The sequence below is a fragment of the Adiantum capillus-veneris genome, chromosome 24 (genome assembly GCF_014529385.1).
Source record: "Adiantum capillus-veneris isolate H3 chromosome 24, ASM1452938v2, whole genome shotgun sequence".
NCBI classification, from domain to species: Eukaryota; Viridiplantae; Streptophyta; class Polypodiopsida; order Polypodiales; family Pteridaceae; genus Adiantum; species Adiantum capillus-veneris.
In genome coordinates, this window is record NC_140954.1 from 109,386,718 (window position 1) to 109,414,615 (window position 27,898).

A 27,898-nucleotide genomic window follows, 5' to 3' on the forward strand; every position below is an offset into this window, starting at 1 on the left:
TTAGAGCTCAGTCGATCTTTCCTTCCAGTGGGAAAATCCGATCCCTTTTTACCGTGACACACATAGATTCAAGTGACGATTCCGGCAAGAATCAAAACCCACCCGACAATTTTGGATTGGGTGAAAGGACGGAAAATTCTAGTGGAACAACAAACAAAGAGTATGGGCCACCTCGGCCTACGGAATACGAACGAATGGAGATGCGGTTGATGCTTGCGTTGTCGGAGTGCGCGTTTCTCCAGGGTCAACCGGGAAAGCACTCGGCTTCTGGCTGTAGACAAGAGCTTAACAGACGTTCAAGCTAAGATAAATGAGTGCAGAGGTTTAATATAAGTATTTATGGTGATTAGAGAGAGTTTAAGAGAAAAGACTGCAAATGAGAACGCTATTAACTATTAAAGGGGTAAGAAACATAGAATCGAGTCACAAGAGAAGCTGTCAACTGACAAGTGATACAACTTTAGATTTCTGATGTCTCTTTTACAATTCTGTTGCATACGCCTGCTTCACTATGCCCTTTGAATTGCAACCCTTTGATTAGAAAACTCCCAAGAATTGAACCCCCGTCGAGTTCTTTCGTGCTTCTGATTTCGCTTTAGACCCCTCTCTCTCTCTCTTAGCATGAACCGCCCCCTTGGGCTTTCATCTCTCTCTCTCTCTCTCTCTCTGTCTCTCTCTCTCTCACACACACACACACACATTTCTCCCGAGCGCACCGGGGAAGGGGCCCCTGCTAGGCACTAGCGCCAGCGCTAGTAGGGTCCCTCCCTCAGCATTCAAAAGTTATGGGCCCTTAGGGCACCGCAGGACATGCCATCGAGCCGAACATGCCACGTCATCGCCGATCGGCTCCACCTAGAGGCGCCACCGCACGCCCAAAGCAACCAAAACTCCTGTGACGACAGCCCCGTGCAGTGCCAGGGCTGTCGGGCGTCATGGCCGCCTCCCCTTTGAAGCTCTCCCTTCTCTCCACGGTGTACACAATGAGGGGGTACTCGTGTGGCTCATATACCCCAAGTGCCTTGTCCCTGTCCTCGCATGTGGAAGCACTCGATGCCACGTGGCGGCTTGTGACCAAACCCCCTCTAGGCCTACCTTGAATTTCAAGTATACATATAAAAAAACCTCTTTCCACATCCCCTTTTGAAGTTCTATAATTTATCGCCCAAAGGTCCTACTGCCAAGCTGTAATGTCAGGGGAATTGAGGTCAGCAAGGTGAAGTACCAGTGGGATCTTTGCTGCTTTCCAAAACTCCGAAACCAAACGAACCAAAGCCGCAAAAAATAGAGAAAAGCATCTGTCCACATTCCACCGTCAACTGCATCCGACTTTAGGCTAACATATCTCGGCCACCGAGAATCCGATTCACGAACCGCCACTTCCTGTTGACTTCATACAGTGAATACTACGTCCACAAACCTTGTCGAGCTCCAAAAACTGCCTGATGGCACATTTTCCAAAGCGGGCAAATTGGCTCAGAACTGACCCCTACTGAAACTTCAAAGCTCAGTATCTCGGCATCGGCGACTTTGTTTGATGATCTGAGAAGACCGACAGGCTCTGTAATTCAAGCTCTACAGTTCTATCCGCTGAAACTTGTTTTGATCACCTGTCATCATCTGCCCTATCCGTCTTGGATCTGCAACCACCTCCAGCTGCAAACATCCATATCTCACACTCCATAGCTCTGTTTGATAAGCCGTCTGAACCAACTTTCTCAACACTTCAAGCTCTACATCCCTGAGCAAAAAAATCCCTCACTTTGGACATCTTCAACTTGCCATCCCACTTAGCCCACTTTGAAGCACTTTTGATCTAAAAAAAACATCATACATTTCCGTTAATCTGATGCCATCAATAATTCACACATAGATCATAGGCTTGTCGAAGGTTCAAAAATGCAAGCAAAACTTTGTTTTTCATCCTGTGCTGGCACGTGCACATTTAACCCTATGTGTACGTGGACAAGTTCCTACTTCTAGGGTTTAAGAAGCCTAGAAAGTGTTCTGGCAACCTTGTGAGCCTGTGCGTAGGCCGTGCATATTTATCCACTTAGAGTAGCTGCATACCTCTGATTGCACAACCTAGGACCATTAGCATTAATAGCTAGTAACCAGCATGAGCATTTCTCACCGCAAGTGTAACTATATCAGACTTTTGTAAATAATAAATTATTTTGTAAATAAATAATTCATTATCGAAAATATTTAATTAGTTGTGTGCACAACAAAACAAAACAAATAGTCCTAGGGCCTTATGTGCGCCTGAATGTGGGCTAGAGCACCTCAAGGAGACTGTGAGGTCCCGACCCCGCCATATCAAACAGCGGATCTGATGGTGCACCTGGTGGCCTCTAGATCTATAGCGGAAGCAAACAAAGTGGTTCAGGGTTCAGCTAGCGGACGATCTCTCATCACAAAGTGAGTCGAGCTCGAGCCTACTAGCAATGAGATCTAGCTCCACCTCGCAAGGAAAGCGTACTTAAACTATCTAGCGATCCTAAGACCCACCTTCCAAGAGGAGAGAAACCCCGAGTACCTTTTTTCCCATGTTTCAGAGGCACGTACTCTCGAGATTTCACCGCTCTAGGGGCAATGAGTATTATAATATCGAATTAAACACTATGGAGATAGAGAGTTCCCGACCAATCGGGACCACCCATCTCATAGGCATTGGCAACCTGAGCCAAGTCCCCACTTTCCACCCCCACAGTCACACTTCCTTGTGTGTCCTAATTACTACCACAATGATTGTTCAACATAAACATTCTTTGATTAAATTCCGAATCACAATGTTCATTAAGACAGCCCTTCAATCAGTATTGCAAAGCGGCACCAAAACAGTATTCTAGTAAAAATTCTACTCAAACTTATTCATTAAAATTCCAATGTTCTGGAGGTACAACATCCCCCCTCCAGTGAGAGTTTACTCCTCCCGTTGTCGCCTAGCTGCCCATACAACTACGTATGTCCACCGCATAGAAAGCACGACATGGACACTTCCACCGCATAGACAGCAAGTCGTGGGTTCTCACCGCATAGAAAGCAAGTCGTGGGTATCCACCGCATAAAAAGCAAGTCGTGGATTCAAGAGCCCTTAACGAGAAACTCTGTCCCCTGTGATCAGTAGGGGGGTCAGGACTGATTCAACATTGGAAATAAAATGAACATGTCGAGCTAAATTTTCCCTAGCAGACATTCTTTCCTATTGCAAACAACATACCCATCAATCATTTCTTTCCTACTTTAGACTTTAATGTACAAATGAGTTCAGTGCCGAGGTTTCCGTCGGATTTCTCCAACATGTTTTGGGGATATGTTCATTCCTAACTAAACGTGTGCAATGTTAATTCAAACGACTTGAATAAAATTATGACCTACCTCTTCCATTTTTTCGTCAATGGCCCGTGAGATGGCCGGTATTTGTTCGTCCATGGGAGCTTTTCCCTTTCCATTGACATTGCTTGTTCCCGCCTTGCGGTCGTGGGTACCACCGAAGTGAGTTCTCTTAACCGGGGCCATTTTACTGACTACTTTAAATGATAAACTTGAAAAAGAGCTAAAGTCCGAGAGCATCATAACAAACCAATTGGCATATTAGAATCATTAATGAATCCACCTTATGCAAGAGATTTGATTTTTCCTTCGAGACGTATCAATTTTATGGGTAGTTCTTTACTTGCCCTATGGGAACTAGCTCTAAGTTAATCACTTGGCTTAGATGATTAAGAAATTCAGAACTTTACTAATTGATTTATAAGAGAGATGAAATAAGCGAGTTCAGCATTGACCTTGTCGTTGTCGTCGACACTATCATTGTTGTTGACATCGTCATCGTTGTCTTCATCGTCGTCGTCGACATCATCGCCGTCAAGTACCACAGCATCTAGCAGCATTGTACCATACTTAATGCAATCTAAAGCAAATACCTCTCTAGCAATACAGAGGGGGGCCCTTGGAGGGGGGTTTGGGACCCCATTTGTAACAGACTTGGACACTCCAAGTCGACAATCTACCACGACAAAACAAATAATCACTTCAAAACAGTTCAGAGTTCACAATTGATTTGACACTAGCCCAGCGGAGTTCCGTGCCTAGAGATATGGGCCCCAAAGACTGGTGCCCCATTCGGTATTTCTTTTTGTATTAATCTGTGTTCAAGGTACAAGAGTGTAGGCAGGTGCTCACTCTCAGACTCTGCATCCAGATGCTTTGAGTTGTGAGAGGCCTACACACATATTCAAAGGGTTTACAAGGGATGCTAAAAGCAAAGGCCCAAAAGCTAGAAATCAAAAGCTCTTCATAAAATAAAGCTCCCTCAATTTTCCTCTCACAAGCCCTCTTAGGGAAAAATAAATCTAGGTACTAAAACCTCTTTCTCTCTCTCCTCTTGCGTAGGAAAAGCAGGCCACACTACGTAGCCAGAAAAGCAGCCTAGGGCTTCCGCAATTTACACCGCAGAACGCGGGCGTCCGTAGAGCATTACACGTGTCTTCATTTCCGCAATTTGCGGGCTTGTCTGTACTGCAGCACCACGTCAGCATTTTCAGCCATGGCGGGTGTGTGTGTACATGGTAGCCACGTCACCAATTTGTGACATACCCCCCTCTTGAAAGCATTGTAATCGCCCTCGATTACGCCTGGAAAACAGACAGAGGCCATAAACTGTCTTAGCAGACACTGACTGTTAGTACCGACGCACTAGGAACACACATCTAGCATATTTTCCAATCGACAATCACATCATACGACATCACTTGACATCACAGGACATCACATGACAAATCACTTTCAACATTCATTCGGATCTCAGACCATGATTTAACGGCAATGCAATTAGCAATTGCATCTAGATCCACTCAAGCCTCATAGATGCCTGAATGACTAATCCCTACTGCAACCATGTCTATCGAGATCATTCATACCAAAATGCTGCAGTCATTTCGTCGATCAGTTCCTGCACTCAAACAAGTCAAGAACAAGTCAGTTTGATATAATCCGGAATTCCATTTCATAAAGTCATACAACAGAATACTGTCAGCTCTCAGCATCCCTGAAGCTCAAAGAGACATCAGTGACTCTAGTATTCTAAAATTCGAGGCATCTGTTGACAAAGGAGCGGAGTAACTCCCCTCTTGTGCAGACCCATTGCACCAGATCTCCGGCCAAGCAGAATTCGGGGTTCCATTTGGATTAGACTATGCTAAACCAAAAGCTTCAAGGTAAAGTTTTACAATCTGAGGAGTATTTGCTAGGTCCTCCTCCTCCATCCACTTCGCATGCAATGCAGGAATCTTGAATTTAACCTAGAACCGCCTTCTTACTTTACCCTTAGTCTTTCTGTCCTTATGTGCCAAAATCTGTTCAGGAACAAGGATCTCCTTGTTTTCTTCCACTTCGGGTTGCTCATCAGGCTCCCCATCTTCGGGCACATCACCTTTAAAAGGTTTCAAGAGACACATGAAATGCATTGTGAATCCTCCAAGTGTCAGGCAGTTTCAGTCGGAAGGAGACATTGATCTTTTTGAAGATCTGGAAAGGTCTGTAGTATCTCATACTAAGCTTTGGAAAAAGCCTCTCCTTTCCCTTCTTCTTTCTCAGGCGTGCCTTCTCAAAACGTAAATGCACCCAATCATTTTTCTTTAATTTCAAATCGCGACGATGGCGATCTGCTGTCTTTTTTTTTCTTTCCTGAGATTTCTGCAAAGCCTCGCGGACCTTGGCAAAAGCCGTGTCTAGGTCCCGCGTGTACTCATCGGCTTCAAAAATCTTATCTTTCGTGCTTAGGAAGGGTGGAACCTTCGCAGTACCTTCAATAATCTCAAATGGCGCCTTCCCCGTCGAAGAGTGTATCGTGTTGTTGTAGGCAAATTCCACCAAAGGTAGATACTTTTCCCATTGAGTCTTATGATCCGAGATGTAAGACTTCAATAAGTCTAAAACCAACGAATTGGCAATCTGAGATTGCCCGTCAGTCTGCGGGTGGAAAGATGACGAGAACTGCAACTGCGTGCCAATGTCCTCCCAAATTGCCTTCCAAAACAAAGTCGTAAATCTGGGGTCCCTGTCGGAGACAATAGTCTGGGCATGCCATGTAATCTAAAAATCTGGCCCACAAACAGTCTCGCTAAGTGATCCGACTTGACTATTTTCTTCACTGGAATAAAATGAGCCTGCTTGCTAAATCTGTCAATAACAGTCTAGATACCATCGTGACCACTCTGTGTTCTCGGGAGATTAAAAATGAAACTCATTGCAATACTTTCCCATGGGCGGGTGGGTATGGGCAAAGGCTGTAACAATCCCTGTGATTTATGCATGTCAAACTTGACCTTCTGGCATACCAAGCAACTGCACACAAACTCGTCCACATCCTTCTTGAGTCTCGGCCAAAGAAGTATTTCTCTACCCCTTTCAAGGTGGTAGCAATGCCGTGGTGACGCGTAAACGGTGGACAGTGGCATTCAGTCATAACCTTTTCCCTCAGCGGCGGCTGTGTAACGAGCAACATGGTTTTTCTCATCAAGTAGCCATCCTGAACGGAATATCCCGATACTGTCTCCCCATCCCGTATCCATGTGAAAATGTGTGCAAAATCTGTATCCGTGGCATACTGATCGGCCATATCCTCGAAGCTCCTATGGTGTATCGTGGAAATAGCCAGAACCAACGGCTTCCGAGACAAAGCATCTGCCACCAAATTCTTTTGTCCCCGAACATGGACAATGTGGAAGTGAAACTATGACAAGATGTTCGCCCACTGCATCTGCTTTTCCGATAGCTGCTTCTGTGACAAGAAGTAGCGTAAACTCTGATGGTCTGTAAAGACAGTAAAATCCACTCCGAGTAGGTAATGCCGCCACTGAGTAAGAGCATGGATAACCGCCAAAAGCTCTTTCTCATAAATAAATCTGTGCTGTCAATCCGGCCTTGAGAACAATCGGCTCTTATAAGCAATGACATGGCCTTCTTGCATCAAGACCGCACCCAGACTACGACCACGAGCATCACAATATACTTTAAATGACTTCTGCAAGTCTGGCAAAGTCAAAACTGGTCCCATAGTCAATTTCTCTTTCAAATTCTGAAAGGCAGTCACCTGTGGGTCCCCCACGAGAAAGGGACTCCTTTCTGTGTCAAGATATGCAAAGGGGAAGCAACCTCTGCAAACTTTCTAATAAACCGCTTGTAGTACGAACACAATCTCAAGAAGCTTCTAACTTCATGGACATTCTTCAAATCGGGCCAATCACGGATAGTCTCTATCTTGGCCGGATCCATCTGCACTCCTGCTGCCGAGACAATGTGTCCCAAAAAGTGTATCTCTGGTAGGAAAAATCCACTGCTCTTCGCATTAATCACTAACTTGTGATCTCGTTATGCCCGAAAGACCTGAAGCAGATGTTTTTTATGTTCTGCCTCATCCTTGGAGAAAACAATGATGTCGTCAAAAAAAGTGCCAACGAATAGTTTGTACTCTCTAAAAATCTGTCCATCATCCAGTTAAATGTCGCAGGAGCATTGGTTAAGCCAAAAGGCATCACCAAAAACTCAAATAACCCAAAAGTCATCCGAAAGGCTGTCTTGCTTGTAGACGTCTTGCTGGCGCGATTCGAATATGATGATATCCACTTTTCAAGTCAATCCTGTTCAAGCACGAGGATCCCTTAAGTCGGTCAAGTATATCATCAATTCTAGGAATCGGAAATCTATTCTTGATGGTGATTTTATTGAGAGCTCTATAATCGATGCACATTCTCCAAGATCCCTCTGTCTTCAAAAACAACAATACTGGAGAGCAGTACGGTGATGTACTAGGCTGGACAAGACCCTTTTCCAAGAGGTATTTCACTTGGTTCATAATCTCTTTGTTTTGGGCTCGGCTCACCCGGTAAGGTGGCCGGTTCGGTGGTGTGCCTCCAGGTATCATATCAATGGTATGTATGATCTTCAAGATGAGCGGGTGGTAACCCGCCTGGCAGGCCCTCTGAGAAGCAATCGGCATGTGTTGCTAAATTGGCTTTATCTGACAAAAAAATAATTCTAAATGAATTATTGGATTTGTAAGTCAGAGGGTTTTCTCGCTTGGAACAACAGGAAAAATAATTCTAAGTGAATTATTGGAATTTTAAGTGAGAGGGTTTTTCTCAGTGGAGACATCCGAGTACAGAGTATTCCTAGTGCGTCATTCAAAGTAATGACAGGAGCACTGTGAAAGGGAATATATGTGAGGCCACAAGGAACGGGTACTTCTGATGCGTCACATCGGATGGGTGATAGGGAGCATCGGGAAGAAGTATTCGACCATCCGGGAGCGGACATCTCTGATGTGTCACATCCAACCCTATGTGTCCGTGGACAAGCTACACCATAACAGGGTTTCCGTCAAGTCCAGTCAGTCTAGATTAGAAGTGATCTGGCACTTTTTGTGAGTCTATTCGTAGACCGTGCATGCTTAGTCACTTAGCATAGATGCATATCCTTTGGTTGCACACAACATGATCGTCAGTATTCCCATTAGAATCCATCACATTCCATCAGGGGAATTTTCCAGTGCATTTAGCCTATTTTCCCTATTTTTGACATTTTCACTTATTAATTTAAGTGACTTTTCAACAAAAGTAGGTAGGGCAATTTGGATAAGAAAATATATAAGCAAACCAAAGCTAGCACTCTTTGGCAGATGAGCAAGGAGCACAACAGACCTTTGGCAACAGGTACTCCCCTCTCTCAACAGACTCTCCAAGCTTCCCTTGGCGACCCCATCACCCCATCAGCCCTAGCGTTTTGCTCATCGCCAGCCCCCATCTTGCTTGGCGTTTTCAGCAATTCTGGACCGCGTTGCTTCCACAATACCTAGCGTTTGTCACCATCGCTGCAGGCTGCCAGCAACCAGCGTTTTTGCCATCAACAGAGGCTGCATTACCCAGCGTTTTCAGCCTTCATTCGCAGCAGACCAAGCAGCATTTTCAGCCTAAGGACAGCAGGTAAAACCAGTGTTTTTGCAGCAGGTAAACCTACATTTTTTTCAGCCCTAAACCCCTGCATACACCAGCGTTTTTATCAAGAAGTTTCAGCCCCCAAAAACGCAGCCAAACCTGCGTTTTCAGCCGCCCAAAACAGCCCCAGAGTTCAGAATATTTTCAGCAGTTAGTATCTTTGGACAGCAGTTAGATCCACCCCCAATTCAGCCCCCATTGTCGTCCTCGCTCTCACGGTTGTCGTCGTTGACATAGCCTAGATCTGCATCAATTTTCCATGCATCATCATTGTACCACTTTGTACAATCAATCGTAGACCACTCTCGCCAACGAGAGTGGGGCCTTCGGAGGAGGGTTTTACAACGTCTCTGGTGTCGTATCTCTCTTCTCTCTATCTCTCAGTCTCATTCACTTGCACGCACAGTGTCCACTCACTTTGTTCGTGATCATAGCACTCTCCATTAAGAACGGAAGGCTCTCCCTTCCCTAAGAACTAAAAGGAACCTTGAGCAAATATGGATCACTCATATTGAGAAAGAACAACATTCATTCCGCTGCACCATACATTGGTATCAGAGCTTTGGTAGTGTTCTGTATCACTCAAGGAAGGAACCACAAGAATCACAAGAAATTTTTTTGCTTGTTGCGGTCGCACGAACCCAAGTTCGCTTGGGCGTGTCGATTCCTAATCGTGTTTTTGAAGAGTGACAGGAATCCCAGGAAAGAAGGGCTTAGTACAACCTCCCCTTGTGTCTCTTTTCACTCATTGAGAGCGGACCATGCACTTAGCGGCCCGCCAATCGACGTGAGGTGGGAAAAAGCAACCTTGGTGTGAGCGCAAGGCCGCCAAGGGGTGCGCCCGCAGAAAGGAGTAGAACTCGGGTGAAGAGAAGATCCTTCTCAAACACGGTTTGCAAGCGAAAGAAAACCTCAAGAACCTCAAGAACCTCAAGACCCTCAAGAACCCAAGTTCCTCGTGGACTTAAGAACCAAAGATCATAGTGGCATGGTCGTCACCCGAAGCGGAATGGATACTTCGTATACAGGTGATGAGCATGAGAGAGGCGACGAAGAATTTTCCCCACCAGGAGATTTTTTCGACCCTCCCCCTTCGCAATCTACGCCACCAAGTGTACCAAACCCTATGGAGGCAATGGTCAAGCAGATGATGGACATGATGGCCCAACAACAAGAAGCTAATCGAATTGCGTTGGCACAACAAGAAGCAAATCACCTTGCTTTAGAACGCGAGCGCGACGAACGAAAAGAACAAAGAAAGGAGGAAGCGGCAACACGAAGCGCGGCCTTGGAGGCCGAGCGTGCAGCTCAAAGAGTGGCCTTGGAGACCGAGCGTGAAGCTCAAAGAGTAGCCTTGGAGATCGAGCGTGAGGCTCAATGAGAACTACGCACTCAAGAATTGATTCGACAAGTACTTGCCTCGAAGTCCGAACCAACCAAAGATCGTGGGAGTTCATCCAGTGGCGCAAGCCATGATGCGGATTCCAACAACTCAGTCACAGAGAAGTTGACTTTCAGTAAGTATGATGGTAAGATGGATGCTACGGTTATTCATTCTTGGTTGCATCGATTTAATGCTTATTTTGCGACAACTAAGAAGACACGAAATAGCAAGGTTTTGACAGCAGCTATGTACCTTGCTGGTGATGCCATCAATTGGTACCACGCATGGCAAGAGGCACAGCTAGCCGCGCACCTTGAGGAAGACGACGAACTCACGTCCCTGTCCTTCAATTGGGCTGATTTCCAAGACAAGCTCAAGGCGCGGTTTATGCCACCTTAGTACCTCGCACGATTAAAGGATGATTGGCGCGCTCTCAAGCAAAATAGTATGCCGGTTATGTCTTTCTCTAATCGTGTTTTGCAGCTCGGCACTCAATTACGCAAATCGGATTCGGAGCGCAAAGAGGCATTTCTTTACGGATTGGACGAGTATATCCAGTATGATGTCGAGGAACTTAATCCAATCGATCTCAACTAGGTGGTAGCGATTGCTCTCGTACACGAGATGAAGCACAACAAAGGAAAGCCTAAGGAAAACAAGACTTCCCCGTAGAATTGTCAGAACACATAGAATGGTAAGAATGGTAATTCTTCTAGCCCTTCTTCCTCTAATTCGTTGGAAAAGAACTCTAACAATGAATCTAAGGGTAAAGCTAAAGCACTTGCAAAACCTAAGCTAACCCTAGATGAAAAAGCTGCACAAGGAATTGTAGGAGGATACATCACGGCTGAAGAACAAGTGATTTATGCTAAAGAAGGTAGATGTTTTCAATGTCACGTCAAGGGGCACATTAAGAAGGCCTGTCCTAAGACAGTCCCACCTAAAGAACAAAAGGCACCCACAACAACCACAAGCACTATCACACACTAACCTGCCTCTTCTCATGACTCTGACACACACATTGATGAGTCCCTCATGAAGTGTTATTATGGTCATGTAAAAGGTCAGCGTTTTATCATATTGTTTGATCCAGGCAGTATGCATGATGTGATTAGTCTCCCTCTTTTGAGAGAGCCCGCCTAGAGGTTAGTCAGAAATCTCCTCGAGGTTTCTGGCTTCGCTCCTGGTATGGACTCTCTCATCACGAAGGAGTGCCTTGATGTGATGTTTACCGTTCAACAAGCTTCTTTCAGTAGGAAATTTCTTGTGTCTCCTCTCTCAGGATGTGATATGATTTTGGGCATAAGGTGGTTTCGTGAACTCAAACCTCTCATTGATTGGGAGGCTAACACTCTCACTTTACATGCCAAAACTGATTCCCCCCTCATCATTCGTGCTGAGGAGGGCTTGCATTCTTTGCCTATCAGCTCTCATGTGCAGGTAAAGCGTGAATTACGACGAGGAGCACAAGCGGCATTCATCTATGTTGCTCCAGTTTCCCAGAGCATTCAGGCTCCAGCTAAGTATTCAGAGTTGTTTACGAAGTTTAAACATCTCTTTTTGTAGGATGATCTTCCACCTCGTCTCCCACCCAAGCGGCCGGAGGACCATCGCATCGAGCTTATGGAGGGAGCACAGCCTGTCAGTAAGGCTCCCTATCGATTGAACAAGACACAGGAGGAAGAGTTAGAGCGACAACTCACAGAGTTGGTGGCTAGAGGATTCATACGCCCTAGTGTAAGTCCTTTTGCTGCTCCTATTTTGTTTGTTCGCAGGACGGTTCGTCTCGTTTGTGTGTTGATTATAGGGCATTAAACAAGATGACCGTCAAGAACAAGTTTTCGATGCCTCGTATTGAGTATATCCTTGATAGGCTGTTCTCGGGAGATCAAAAATTAAATCCATTTCAATATTTTCCCAGGGGCGGGTGGGTATGGGTAAAGGCTGTAACAATCCCTGTGCCTTATGCCTGTCAAACTTGACCTTCTGTATCTCTCTACCCCCTTCATGGTGGTAGCAATGACGCGGTGACCCGTAAAAGGTGGACAGTGGCATTCAGTTATAACCTTTTCCCTCAACGGCTGTGTAACGCACAACATAGTCTTTCTCATCAAGTAGCCTTCCCGAAGGGAGTATCCAGCTACTGTCTCCCCATCCCGTATCCGTGTGAAACTATCTGCAAAATCTGTATTTGTGGCATACTGATCGACCATATCCTCGAAGCTCCTATGATGTATCGCGGAAAAAGCCAGAACCAACGTCTTCCGAGACAAAGCAATATCATCTAAAAAGATGAACACACATACACCGACCATATCGCCGAAACGATCTACCATGAGACGATTGAATGTACCCACGGCACTTGTCAGTCCAAAAGGCATAACAACATACTCCCATTGCCCTCGCTCGATGCGAAAGGCGGTCTTGAAAATGTCGCCTTTGAATACCCGTACCTGATGGTATCCACTTTTGAGATCGACCTTGCTGAAGACACACGACGATTTTCCGATTACATGGCACGTCTGAGACGATTGTCTCCGACAGAGACCCCAGATTTATGAGTTTGTTTTGGAAGGCAATTTGGGAGAATATTGGCACGTGGTTGCAGTTCTCGTCATCGTTTCACTTGCAGACTGACGGCAATCTGAGATTGCCAATTCAGTGGTTTTAGATTTATTGAAGTCTTGTATCTCGGATCAGAAGACTCAATGGGAAAAGAACTTACCTTTGGTGGAATATGCCTACAATAACAAGATACACTCTTCGACGGGGAAGACGCCATTTGAGATTGTTGAAAGTGCTGCGAAGGTTCCATCCTTCCTGAGCACGAAAGATTAGATATTTAAAGCGGATGAATATTCGCGAGATTTGGATACGGCTTTTGCCAAGGTTCGTTAGACTTCGCAGAAGTCTCAAGAACAACAGGAAAAGGTAGCGGATCGCCATCGTCCCGACTTGAAATTGAAGGAGGATGATTGGGTGCTCTTACGTTTTGAGAAGGCAGGGCCTAAGAAAGAGAAAGGGAAAGGAGAGGCTTTTTCCAAAGCTTAGTATGCGATACTACGGACCTTTCCAGATTACTGAAAAGATAAATGATGTCTCCTTCCGATTGAAACTACCAGATACTTGGAGGATTCACAATGCATTCCATGTGAGTCTCTTGAAACCTTTTAAGGGTGATGTGCCTGATGATGGGGAGCCTGATGAGCAACCCGGAGTGGAAGAAAACGAGGAGATCCTTGTTCCTGAACAGATTTTGGCACACAAGGATACGAAGAAAGGTAAAGTCCGAAGGCGGTTCTTGGTTAAGTTCAAGAACTATCCTGCATTTGATGCGAAGTGGATGGAGGAGGACCTAGCAGATACTCCTCAAATTGTGAAACTTTACCTCGATGCTTTTGGTTTAGCATAGTCTATTCCAAACGGAACCCAGAATTCAGCTTGGCCGGAGATCTGGTGCAGTGGGATGCACAAGAGGGGAGTCACTCCACTCCTTTGTCAACAGATGCCTTGATTTTGATATTAAAGTCACTGATGTCTCTTTGAGCTTCAGGGATACTGAGAGCTGACAGTATTCTGCTGGATGACTTTATGAAATGGCATTCCTGATAATGATACTGATTTGTTCTTGACTTCTTTTGAGTGCAGGAACTGATAGCCGAAATGACTGCAGCATTTTGGTCTGATTGATCTCGAATAGACATGGTTGCAATAGGGGTTAGTCAATCGGACATCGATGAGGTCCCGATTGGACCTAGATGTGATTGCTAGCTACATTGCCGATAAATCATAGTCTAAGATCCGAATTAATGTTGAATGTCATGTGATGTCGTGTGATGTGACTGTCGATTTGGTACATGTGTCAGATGTGTGTCCCTAGTACGTAGGTACTAATAGTCAGTGTCTGCTAAGACGGTTTATGGCTTTTGTCGGTTTTGCAGGCGTAATCGCGGTCGATTACAATGCTTTCAAGAGGGGGGTATGTCACAAAGTGATGACGTGGCTACCGGCAGCAGAAACCCTAATTTCTGCCAGAAACCCTAATTTCCGGAAATCACGGAGGTGGGAAAAAAAAAATTGTTTTTTGTTTAGCGACGCAAATCCCTGCTTTTTGGCTTAGCAAGGAAATTGGAAGAGAGAATATGCTTTATTTTTACTCTCATTGAGAGAGAGAGAATCTGCTTTTGCTTTCAAGCTTTTGGGGCTCTGCTTTTGGGCATCCCTTGTAATCTTTATATACACGGTTTAGGGCTCACTCTGTAGAGCATCTGGACGCAGAGTCTGAGAGTGAAACCCTAACCGCTCTTTGTACTCTGACATTGATTTTAATACATAAAGAAATACCGAAAGGGGCGCCAGTGTTTGGGGCCAATATCTCTAGGCACGGAACTCCGCCGGGCCATAGCAAATCTATTGTGATCTGTGACTTGTTTTGAAGTGGTTATTTGGTGCTATCGCGATTGATTCTTGACTTGGAGTGTCCAAGTCTGTTACACTTTCTCCATCCGCTTCTTCGCCACAGCAGTAGACACAGATGAAGGCTCCAACTCCGCCACAGAGGGACTCGTCGAAGCCCCCTCGCCCGACCCCGCTGAGCCCACCATTCAACTTGCTCTTTCACCGACAGAGCAAGCGAGCCTAGTCGCAGAGGTAGAGCGCTTGCAGGCGACTTCTGTCATCTGCAAGATTCTCGGCACCCGACCTAGCAGAGGAAAGCTGCGTGACCTTCTCCAGGCCCGCCTTCTCGCAGAGGTGGGCAAGATCTTGGACGTACAGATACTTGGACGAGGTTACTATCAGATCGAGTTTGAGACCTCTGAGATGGCGTCTAAGGTCATCGCCATGAGTCCATTGACCATCCGAGCAGCATGAGCCCACTTTCGACAGTGGAGGCATGGTTTCGGCCCTACTTCGGATGTTCTAGTAGAGGAGGCAGACATCTCAATCTCTGTCTGCTTTCCGGGTTTGCGGAGGGAGTACTTACCACTTTTGTCCAGGATAGGCTCAGCCATTGGGACTGTCCTGGAGACACCTCGCACGGCAGCCTCAGTATCTGCCAAGGCGGCTGGCATTCCCTTAGTTCGCGTTTTGGTCAGAGACACTCACACGCTCCCGAAGGTCGTTCTTCTGCCTCGGGTGGGTGGGGGTTGGTTTAGACAGAGTGTGGAGTATTCGGGCCTCCCGAACCAGTACTTCATTTGTCGACAGATGGGCCATATTGCGAAGGCCTATCCCCGGAGGAGGCCTCGACCTACACCACAGACTGAGCCCCAGCCTGCAAGGGTTGGCCAGCAGCCACAGACAGAGACACCACGCACACATGCAGAGCCACCCTCTGAGCCTGGGGCTCCAGTGGAGGAGGGATGGCAGCAGGTCCGTGGTCGCCTACTCAGTAGCAGTGGGCTCCCACGGGGAACCGGTTTGGTCCTCTTGAGCAGAATGAGGTCCCTGCTCCAGCCCCCAGCCCAGCTTCACCCTCGACAGCCCCCCCCCCCCCCCCCCCCAGAGTTCCCCCCCTCCTCATCATCATCCCCTCCGCCTCCTCTTCCCCCCGCCTCTTCCCCCCGCCTCTCTACCTCTGCCGCTCCCCCCTGCTCCTTCTCCCCCCCCTCCCGCTTCAGTTCCACAGTCGACCCCGGGGGCAGGGCCTTCTCCGGCTGCTAGGAGATCTCTTGGCAGCGCCTTTGCCACGAGTCGCTTGGCGAGAGGGACAACCTTACTTGCGGACCCCTCTACAGGTACAGACGTCTCCCCTTGCAGCTATCCCTCGTGATCTGACGAGCATTGATATCTGGCGCCGATGTGACTTCTTCGACTACGACTTCACTCGTTTTCTCGGCGACCCCTCAGCAGACCATGAGGCAGCCTTCTTCAGGGTCCGTGTTCTGTTCCTTGCAGCTAGGGAGAAAGAGGCCTTGGACTCAGCAGTTGGCTTCTCCTTTCCCCTTTGCGGCACGGACCAGACTGAGTGGACTCTCGACTCAGTGTTGGGATGGTTGCACACACAGGTCTTAGAGTTCTCTCACCACATGGGAGAACTAGGAGTTATAGACATGCTTCAGACTTTGTGGCCATTGGCCAAGTTTGCGGTGACACCTCCAGATACAGCAGGATGTAGACACATTGTGGTTACTTCTTTGCCGATACACAGTGCTTGCCATGCTATGTACACATTCATGAGGACTCCTGGACCGAGGAGATTGCTTTACGTACGGCTCGCTCTGCTTGGGCTTGAGCCAGGCACTCGTTGCAGTCACGCCTATCTAGAGGACGCTCGGATGCGGATTACTCCCCATCCAAGCCAGCCTCGAAGATAGCCCGTCTAGCTGCTGCGATAGCATCTGTTCTCTCTCGCTCCCATGAGGATCGTCTCATGGAACGTGCAGGGACTAGGTGGGCCCCCGTTTCAGCGTCAGCGGGGCCGACTGCGTCAGGAGCTTCAGTGCTGCCTTGTGGGAGGAGAGATTGATCTCCTTATGCTTCAGGAGCACCATTTGTGTGAGAGCCGCAGTAGATGTTGTGGTCAGCTCTTACGTGGACGATATGATACTTTTTGGTCAGCTGCTTTTGGACCTGGAGGCATCCAGGGTGGGGTATGTATGACTATTGCGGACTCTTTGCAGCAGGCCATTGTTGGCAGAGGGATTATTGTGCCAGGCAGGGCTCAATGGATTACTATGCAGGTTCAGGGTTGCCTAGTGGGCTTCCTGAACATCTATGCACCCAATGTGGCGAGTGCTCGAGCAGAGTTTCGGTCACAGATAGTTGAGTCTCTGCCGCAGGCAGAACATTGGTGCATAGGAGGGGACTTCAACATGTTGGAGGACCCTTCTGACAGGATTGGTGGTAGCCATGCTACTGTGCATGGAGTTGAGCTGGCAGCTTGGGAGAGGTTTTGTATGACTCTGAGGGTCTCGGATGTTTGGCAACACTCTAGTTTTGTGAGGCCCCCAAACAGCCTTGCCTTCTCTCGTTCGGACCGTAGAGTGGGAGGAGTGAATCTATCGCGGATAGATCGCTTCTACACTAGTGACCATTTCAGTGACTTGGGAGGGACTGTTGGCATTCTGGCAGGGACTTCCTTCTCGGACCATGCACGAGTGATTCTCACAGTGGCAGACAGGCAGAGGAGAGGGAGCACGATGCTTCGCATCCCAGAGAGGGTCTTGTTGGACTCTGCACTCAGAGAGCGAGTAGAGGCTCTCTAGACAGAGAGCTTGGACAAGCAGGATTCTCCTGTTGACAGAGTGGCCTCAGGATTAGCTTAGATTAGCCGTTTTTTCTCCAGGAGTCGCTGGCTCGCCGGGCTGCAGCGAGAGAGGAGGAGCAGCGTCTCAAACGGGGCATTGCTTCGTTACAAAGGATGCAGGAGCAGCATCCAGACAGTCCTTGGTTGGAGGAGCAGCTACAACAGGCTCGATAGGAGCTTGTTAGCACAGAGGAGAGGCGACATGAGTTTGCTTACCACCGACAGGCATCTCAGTGGACCCAGGTGGGCGACAGAGTGACTGGTGCTTTCTTTGAGGCAGTGGGACCTCGGCATTCGCATGCCAAGGTCAGTTAGTTGTGGAGGCCCGACGGGTCAGTTGCTTCTGAGCCCGAGGATATGCGTAGTTGCTAGTAACTTTTACTGTGAGTTACTGGCTGCAGAGCCCCAGTGAGTGTTAGGATGCATGCAGGGAGCAGGTTTGGGCACAGATGCCTTGTTTTGTGACTGAGGAGATGCGTCAGAGGCTTGAGCTGCCACTTCAGCTTGAGGAGCTGCACACGGCTCTTAGGGCCCTCCCCCGTGGTAGCTGTCCAGGTGAGGATGGGCTGACTTCCAGTTTTTTCTTGGAGGACTGGGACCTGCTTGGCCCAGATCTCTGTAGTGCTTTTCAGTACATTTTGCACACAGGAGTGATGCTTGACAGCATGAGTGAGGGCTTGACCTATTTTCATTCCCAAGGAGGGTGGCTCCTTGGATGAGATTCGACAGTGGCGTCCCATCACCATCCTCAACTCAGCCTACAAAATTCTTGCCAAGGCTCTGAGTTTGAGGATCCAGCCACTTCTAGAGAGCCTTATACATGGGACTCAGACAAGTTTTGTCAAGGAACGCAGTATCCTTGACAACATCTTTACTTTTTGGGAGGCTTCTGCCCTAGCACGGCTCCGTGGTGAGGACCTAGTGATTCTTCTTCTCGATTTTGAGAAGGCATACAACAGAGTTGACTGGGACTTTCTAGAGGGCACTTTATGCAGGATGGGCTTCTCAGATGCTTGGATCAAAGGGGTGTCAGCTTTGTACAGACAGGCTCACAGTCAGGTACTTTTGGCATGAGGTAGAGGTGATCGCTTCATGCTCACACGTTCGGTCAGACAGGGTTGTCCTCTTGCCCCCTTCCTCCTTCTGTTCTATGCGGAGGCGATGAGCAGGTTTTTGGTGTCGCAGCAGGTTGGTCTACGGGGCTTAGCACTCCCTATTCGGGGAGATGAGCTACTGGATGCTGAGGTTACCGATGACTCAGCCTTGTACTTAGGAGGCCAACCTTCACAGGTGTGAGCAGGCTCTGGAGACCTTCTGTTGTGCATCGGGCGCACTGATCAACTGGAGAAAGACAGTGGCTTTCTTGGTTGGTAGTGCTTTTGTGCTCGATTGGATGCCAGGAGAGGGTTTTAGGTGGATTCCCCCAAGGACTGCAGTTCGGTACTTGGGGTGTCAGGTTGGTTTGGACTTGTCTCCCGAGCAGCAAATTGCTCCCCTTCTCCTGTCTATCAGGAGGAAGTTGTTACATTGGAGCTCAGCACGACTTTCTTTGGCTGGCAGAGTAGTAGTGGCCAACCAGGTGTTGTTGGCGACTATGTGGTACATCACTTCTTGCTGGATCTTCTCGAGTTCTTGTATCAGCCAGGTAGAGAGGTTGATCAGGAACTTCCTTTGGTCAGGACGTGACACTCAGATAGCCCGAGCCAAAGTGGCTTGGCAGGTCATCACTCTTCCTTGTTCACAGGGAGGGCTTGGGATCATTGACCCAGCACAGTAGAGCAGAGCCCTTCTTGGGAAGTCTATCGTTAGAGGACTTCTGCCAGGTGAGGAGCCCTGGAAGGAGTTCTTGCTATAGCGGCTTCGTGCTAGGGTGCCTCAGGCAGGAGGCCCCTGGCGACCTTCGACCAGATGGATCTTCACAGAGATGCGCAGAGTTGGTTTGAGCAGGAGACTGTAGGACCGCTTCGCTGTGAGTTTGCTTCGATCTTGGGAGCTCTTGCGGCGAGGCCTGGAGCAGAGACAGCCTACTTGCACGGAGGAGCGCCTACGGCAGCCCCTTGTCTGGAACCCCATGGTTAGCACTCAGAGAGGCCACTTGGTTGATAGTCGGCCTCATGTTTCCTGGGGTCCCATGGCAGCGGGTCCAGCGCGCTCTTTAGGTGACTGGTTAGAGTTCACAAGCTTGTCAGAGGAGGTGCAGGGTTTCCAGGGCATGAGAGGGGTGCAGAGCATGTGCCAGGACATCTCAAAGGCAGTTCCAGCTGAGTGGCTCACACCTCTTGAGCCAGTAGCACCCAGGGGATGGGAGCCTTCACACGATTGGAGGTTCTCATCTCAATCAGGGCCTGCTCAGAGACTGTTCCATCCCTTTTCTTCGAGCTTTAGGGTGGGGGACGCTTACAGCGAGTTGCAGTAGAGGCCCCGCAGGTGGCAGAGTGCTGTTTTCAGAGGATCCGAGTAGTGGGCATCTGTGGGAGGACTTGTGTCATCGATCCTGACCCAGCAACTCTTGAGACTGGACACTTGAGGGTGGTGTGGGCTTGGGAGTGCTGTCCACTGGCACGAGTACAATGGGATCCTGGTGAGTGGCTCTGGAGGGACCCTTTCTCTTCTGCAGACCACCCAGGTGTCCCGTTCTTTCAGTACACTATTTGATTGGGACGTTATATACTAGCAGCACAGAGAGAGGCCCGTCCTGCTGCAGCACCTCATTGGCAGGAGGAGGGTCCCACAGCTGAGTTCTTGGCAGCCTTTTGGAAGAGGTTGTGGGACTCCAGACAGCCGAGGCGAGTCACCTTGTTTCAGTGGCTAGTCGCACACAAAGCTACAGCAATTGGGAGCTGGCTAGTGCATAGTGGTCTCTCGGCCGCATGTGCAGCTTGTGGCCATCTTGTGGAGAGTCAGTGTCACTGTCTTTGGGACTGTCCTTTGACCCAGCAGGTGTGGCTGCGAGTTCTTCGGCTGATGCCTGCTCTCTCCACGGCTCGACAGTACACTTGGGGAGCAGCGGCTTGGTCCACCCTCACGGGCCCAGCACTACAGTTTGAGCTATCTTCCACCAGCAGGATGATAGTGATGCAGGAGGGGCGATCTACACTCCAGCCCGGCACTTCAGTTTGAGCTATCTTCCACCAGCAGGATGATAGTGATGCAGGAGGGGCGACCTACACTCCAGCCTCTACAGAGCTTACTGCACAGGAGTGGTGTAGTGAGAGAGAGGAGTGTTGGGAGCTCATTAGTGGCGTGACACTCTGGTTCATCTGGCGGGCCCGTTGCTTCCGCATCTTTGAGGCTCGCCCTGTGCCACCAGCAGAGACTGTTCGCGATTTTTGGCTAGAGCTGATCCACACTCTCAGAGGACAGCTCAAGGGACTACAGGGCAGCTCCGACCGCATGCGGGAGCGCAGAGAGTCTTTCCTTCGACTCTGGCGTCCTGGGCCTTTCTACACCATGGTCCATGGTGTACTCCGATGGCACTACCGACCACCTGTGTGGCTTTTCCCTCCCCCCATGTCTTGATTTAGCCCCATTGTACATATGCTGGTTTTTTCATTGTCCCACCATGGTTGTTGTAGCCCTCTCTTGAAGAGGTGGTTTTAGCCCTATGGGCAGTTTCAGTAACTAATAGAAGGATCTTTTTCTCGAAAAAAAAAGAATATTCTACCGCATACATAACCAAAATGGAAGGAAAACCTGCTTTACATACCACTTTCAAGTGGTTGGGAAGGGTGAAATTAGCGAGGAGCAGTTACACGTGGGGGGGTGATTAAGGTAAACAAAATCACAAAGAAACAAGGGATTTTATCCCTAAGTTACTATTACATGCATCCATAATACGCCCCCCTACATGCATACTTAAGTAGTTCTAGATATTCCTTTATATGCCTATTCTACACATGGTTTAGCTTAGGTAGACCGAAAATTCAAGCCTAACCCCACATTCTTTTGAAAATATAGACAACAAGGAGATTTAATTCAATGGTTAGTTACCTTGTGGTTAAGCACTCTTGGGCCAGACCGGGAAGTTTTGACTTATGGAGAACGGTTGTCCCTCACACACAGCCAACAACACCAACAAAGCCTTCGTTCTTTGCTAGTGTCCCAAGACTATGCCTAGGTGGCTGCCTTTCGGTTGCCTTGAAGAAAGTTGTGTGGCCTCGAGGAGGTGATGGTCTTGGAAGTGTCGGGATGGTGTGCTTTCGCAGCTTCGCAGAAGTTTTGTTGTGGAGTTCCCTCGCTCTTTGTTTTGTGTTCGCCCTTTGGCCCTTTGTATAGGCCTCTGAGGTGCGTTTTTTTCAGCACATGCTTTTTGGCTCCTTGCCTCACGAGTTACTAGTTTCGGCAATGCGCTCCCACGATAGTGCTTTTCGTGCAGTCAACTTTTGTTGTCCTTTGCTTTTAGTTATGAGTTCCATGGGCCTCTCTGGAGTCCTTTTCTCTCAGTTATCCGAGGGCCACAAAAGTATTCAATACTCGCTTTCCTAATACTAAGGGTTTCCTGAACCTTCCCTCTTTCCCTAAGATCTACAACATAACGGTGTTCATTTCAGAACTGATTGTTTGGATAGTGCCTTGATTCTTTCTACGCTTAATAATGCTTTTAAACTTAAAAAAAAAAGTTTCGAGTGGACGCAAATTTTATCGGGAAAAGAAAACTTTAGGTACATCACAGAAAGAGCTCTTTTTTGAGAGAGAGAGAGAGAGAGAGAGAGAGAGAGAGAGAGAGAGAGAGAGAGAGAGAGAGAGAGAGAGAACCATTTCCATTATCATATTTGATTTCTTTTCACTTTTTGCACGCTTACAAGGTTTAGTTTTTGCAGGGCAGAAATAGGGGCTATCATTGATGACTTTGTTTTGGGAGTGAAGCAAGCCTTTGATAACTTAGATAGGTACATTAGCAAACGAAGGCGGCGGTAGCAAAAGCAGTGACGTCCCAGTTGGCATGCCACAACTGTAGCAAAGGCAATTGATCTATGTTTGTATTGCAACAAATGGCAACATTTGGAAATGTCTTCTTTGTATGTATGTTCTTAATGAATATAAAAGCTTGTGCTCATTGTAGGGAGTTCTTCAGTTCGTGTTTGGCGTACATGATTTTTTTTTTTCCCACTGCGTAGTTTTTGGTTGCCTTCTATTATTTAGAAGATAAAAGCCTTGTTGGAAGGCCAAATGGGTTTACGAGACAAACTTACATGTATAAATTGTTTCATTCTGGTATTTGTTATTGGAAAAACGCACTAAAAATGCTGTGGGTTTCAATGATCTTTGTAGCTTATGGATGATGGGCATCTTCACGTTGTTATGCTTGAACGAAAGGGATTGCTATGTTTGAACAAAAGGATGTTATTTTCACTAGAGACAGGCCAGTGAGTCCTAGGATTATGTAAACTAGACAGAAAATACAAGTGGTCGAAAGGAGCTAGAATGTCTATTGTGACTGCCTCAGAACCTACATTTTGAAGTCGACGTGCTGGTTATTCAACTTGGTCATTTTCTGAAGTCCTTTTCTTTTCTTTTGATTCCCCCGACCCACTGTTTGACTGTGAAAGCGCATAGATTGGTGTGCAGATGTTGAAAAGAAGCCATGGATTGTGGCCTGTACCAACAATGTTTATCCCATTTTCAATATATGGCATCGCTATATGTTGACAAGCTACCCATTCTAAAGAGCCAGGAATGTAGGATGTAGCGCATCGAAGGTGTTGAGATGATTGGATGTAGGCATAGCACATTGTCTGGATTTTCTTTGTTTTTGCTGTGTGTGTGTGTGAGAGAGAGAGAGAGAGAGTGAGAGAGAGAGGGAGGGAGGATATGCACGTCCACATTTTTGTTGCACCCTTATGAATGACCGTGGGTGCAAGTAGTTATTGCTTTCCTTGAAGCCTGCCTTGGAGGTAACTACTAATTTTGTTGAAGTACGTCGTTTTAACATAAAAGAAGCACCACAAGAGTTGAAGTACCTTTGTGCTTAGGGCACATTTTATTCAGCCACTTACCACCACCTTGTTTGCTTATGGCAAGAAGTTTAAACAAATCATTACAAGACGTCGCGCAGGTACCGACGAAATAGCGTTACTTTTTAAACTAAAAAGCGTTGAAATAAGCCTCGGAAGAGACGCCGGTATCGTAGCGTCAATATGACCATCCGTATAGCGGGCGTTGGAATACACCTTTAAATAGGCGTCGAAATACGTAACGTAATAAGCATCGATATTTATATAGTAAACTTCGACGCTCATACCGTTGCCCCTACCGACATCGATACCGCACCTGAATCGACAATCAAAACCTGCAAATCTTTTTTGGACAGAGAGGGCTGGGAACTAATGTTGCATGTATACTGCAGCAAAAGAAAACAGTCCCCTCTGCCCAAAGGAAGAGTGCACAAGCAACCGCACTTCACCTACAAGCTGACGCTAAAGAGCAAGTGTGTGGTAATTAGCAAAATTGTATGAATAACATAACTTGTTAACATAATTAAAACACGAGTCGAAAATTGTAAAATCATAAACATAATTTGTTTGTCATACCATAACCATTACTATAACTTGCTTGTCATACCATAACCATAACAGCCATATCATCATTGCACAACCATAACCATAACCATCACATGATTGCTATACCATCATAGCAAAACTATAACCATCACCTGATTGCTATACCATCATTGCACAACCATAACCATAATCATAACCATAACCATAATCATAACCATCAGATGATTGTCATACCATCATAGCAAAACCATAATCTTAAGTTGACTGTCAAACCTTGACTATAACATCTGTGCCATACCATAAACATAACCATAAATCATAAACATAAGCACTACAAAACTGTACATATGTAAACAATCACTGACTGAGAAGACCCTCATGGTAATGCCTCCCAATCGACGTCCTCTCCCTTTTCTTGCAAGGTCAAAAGGGCTACAAGTTCATGCTCATACCTATACTTCTCCTCTTAGCGTGTCGGAAAGCGTTTCACGGCAACTTCCTGTAAAATTATGGTTTAATCATTAGATAAATCTTCAAATAACATATATATTATCAATAATTTAAAGCATACGTATAATACTTACAAACTCATGTCGAAGCGTATTGTAATCTCCACTCACAAGATGTGACGCTCCAGCAGACTCCAAACCTGCTCTAGTTGCATCTCTCTGCTGCTCAAATCTATCGGGATTGTCTTGTGTCTCGTGCAATCCTCGTCCACTCCTCTGTGTCCAACCATGCTGGCTTGGAACTGCCGTCATTGTACCTGCCTCTCGTCTCTGACCGGCGGTGTGACATTTTGGATTTCGTAAAGCTCAAATCTAGTTGTTCGAGACTTGATCGTACCCCTCTCTGGGACTGTACTCTCTTTGAATGGCGTCAATGATGTAATTTTTTCTCTCAGCATCGAGGTTTTCCCAAATCTCCATCACAAAGTGACCAAACTGAATTGTACAGAGCTGTCGAATCCTCTGTCGCATGGCCTTTTCGACCCTATCTGCCACAACAACCCCATCCCTGCTCTTGTACACCTTGCTAGGGTCATGCTCGTGTGATCCCCAAGGTGTACCTGGTGTACCCATCGGTGAACTATCTACTGAAGGGAGTGATAGACGCTCTCTTGGTGGTGTGGACGCATCAGTAGAACCGCTACCACAACAACCACCGCCTTTGGAATGACGCCTACATCGTTTTGAGGATGAACCACCCGTCGGTGTAGGGGGCACACGCGTCCTACGCGTAGGGGACACACTAGACTGAGGTGTGGGGCCGCTCGGTGTAAGGACCACACTAGTCCTGGACGTAGAGTCGGCCATAGTAGGTCTAGAGGGACCTGCACCCCAAAGGTGCTGTGCCATCGCGATCTGCTCTGGTGTGAAATGAGACAAAAACGAGCCCATCTACTCGTGTGACATGCCGACCGGAGTGACAGGAAAACTGAAACTCGGAGAGTATGGCTCATCGTCATCGACCATCGCTAATCATACACAAACAACACCCACAAAATACTCTAGTTTACGTAAGAAATGCTTAATCAATACAAATAACAAATCAACGAAACTGCTACACAAATGACAACATCTAAAGTGTATTGTAGATTAATAAAAAGAGTTTTACAAAAGGTTTCTTAGAAAAAGTCATTAGTTAATCTCTCATCCTCTATGAGATCTGATGCACTAAATATGTTTTTCTCAATCTGTACTTCTGCATCTTTGTCATTGAACTCTACTTCTTTGTCGCTCTCCGCATCAGCTTCACTATTTGACACTTCATCTCTAGGTTCAGACAATTGCTCAATGCTGACATCCACCTCAAAATCTAAACTTAAAGTTGGAGTTGGTCCTGCGTTTTGTTCATGAATCACCTCTTTCGAGCTCAACATCCGATCCTTCACACACTTGCTTGCTACGTGGAGCAACTTGAACGACATAGAACCAGCAGGGTTCAGACAGATCATTCTCATCATTTTCTGTCCATAGTAGATCATGTATGAACACAACTTGTTCACAATGCTGCAGAAGTACGAATGTATCCCGCACATATGTCCACACCCGCCTAGATTTCACTTGAATCAATCCACTCTTGTCTTTGCGCACTGCTGCATTAGGGCCGCTGGTAATAACTTTGAATCACTTGGTATCAAAGATAAACATATTAAACTTTCTAAAGCTAATCTTCAAGATGTTTTGGATGTAGCCAAAGTATTCAAGCTGGCTAGTCTCTTTATTCTCATCCTTGGTACTACTCCTACTTTCTTGGACAAAGCTTGCCCTAACACCACTGTCAAATGTGACCCTTTATTCGGCGATCCGTTGCACTCTGAAGTGCTTCCCATGCGACCACAAAGCTTCATATTTGTGATACTGCAGCCACAAAATTGAAACATATTAAAAGTTATTAAAGAAAATTAATGTTCATGTGGAGCTCGAAAAGGAAGTTGTGAAATGTACATGCCAATCGCAATCCCTTGACATCTCCTCTTCCTCTTCAGTAATCAACACTCCACTTCTCTTTGCCTCTGAGAGTGTCACATTTAACCACCGCCCAGTTGGAAAGTCAAGCAATTTTTGAAGATGATATGGAAAAAGAAGGTTTCTAGTGGCATGGTTGCGCTTGAATTGAAGGCGATCTGCCAAACGTTGTTGCTTTTTCCCTTCGTACCTCTCTAGCCACTTTTGCATAATGTTTGAGTTGAGAAGGCAAAATCTCATAACCTTTTCTCGCATTGTGATGTTCATCTTTCTAACGATGCCTTGTTCCTGCGGCTCGTCCCCTGTCACCTTGACGTTGACCTCAGTAGTCCACATTCGGGGCATCTTTGGGTCAATTGAGACAAAAAATTCACTGATGAGGACAAGAGACTCTTGTATAAGCCATCCTTCGGCCATGCTACCCTTGGGACGAGCCCTTTGACGAACAAACCCCTTTAAAGTCTTCATAAATCTCTCCAAGAAGAACATCCACCTGCAATGGACCACCCCAGCAACTGCAACTTCATTGACCACATGCACAAATACATGTATTTGGATGGTAAGAACATCTGCTCTATCTCTACTTCTTGAAATGCCGCTTCAAGTATTAGTTGGGAGGACTCATTCGATGGCTACTCGTTTGAAAATCGTCTTCTCTGGGATGAAGTTGACGCAATATCTACTTGCGGACTTTGACCTTCAATCTCTAGACCATGAGATCGAATGTATGTCTTGTACTTGCTCTATCGGAAAGAGACCGTGATTGCGTATGTGTTGGTCGCAGATTTTTTGTTTTTGAAAGATCCGATGCTTTCAATGCGCACAAGGACACGCCATCCTATCGTCCATACTTTATCTACCAATGATGCAATAAATAATTAAAACACTCTATTTGTTATAACTACACACTACTAAGTACATGACAAGCTTAAAAAACCTCACATTCTCTAGCCAGGCCCGATCCCTGCACACCTCGGTCTAGAGGTGCACGGAGATTAGGACCACAGGGTAATAATCTCGTCTTTATTGGTCAATGACTATATATTAAAGTTCTTGAGGTCTGTGTGCACTTTTGAAGTCCGATTGCATTATTTCAACTATTCTCTACTAGCTCTAACAACCTCACATTCTCTAGCCAGGCCCGATCCCCGCACACCTTGTCTAGAGATGCACGAAGATTAGGACCACAGGGTAATAATCTTATCTTTATTGGTCAATGATTATATATTAAGGTTCTTAAAGTTTGTGTGCACTTTTGAAGTCCGATTGCATTTTTTCTACTATTAATTTGATGG

General features: G+C 46.8%; 1 protein-coding gene across 2 annotated transcripts in view; it reads left to right on the forward strand.

Moving 5' to 3' along the window:
* LOC147426934 (uncharacterized) overlaps window positions 1-22,688 on the forward strand; it is a 38,504-nt gene extending 15,816 nt beyond the window's left edge. Inside the window, exon 3 of one of the 2 annotated variants that reach the window (XM_086498584.1) lies at window positions 22,458-22,688. In XM_086498584.1, the coding sequence (XP_086354710.1) occupies window positions 22,458-22,476 (19 nt within the window). In that variant the 3' untranslated portion in view covers window positions 22,477-22,688. Of the gene's footprint in view, window positions 1-22,452 lie in introns of both variants that reach the window. The other variant, XM_086498583.1, reaches the window with a different exon arrangement.
* Window positions 22,689-27,898: the final 5,210 nt, after the last annotated feature.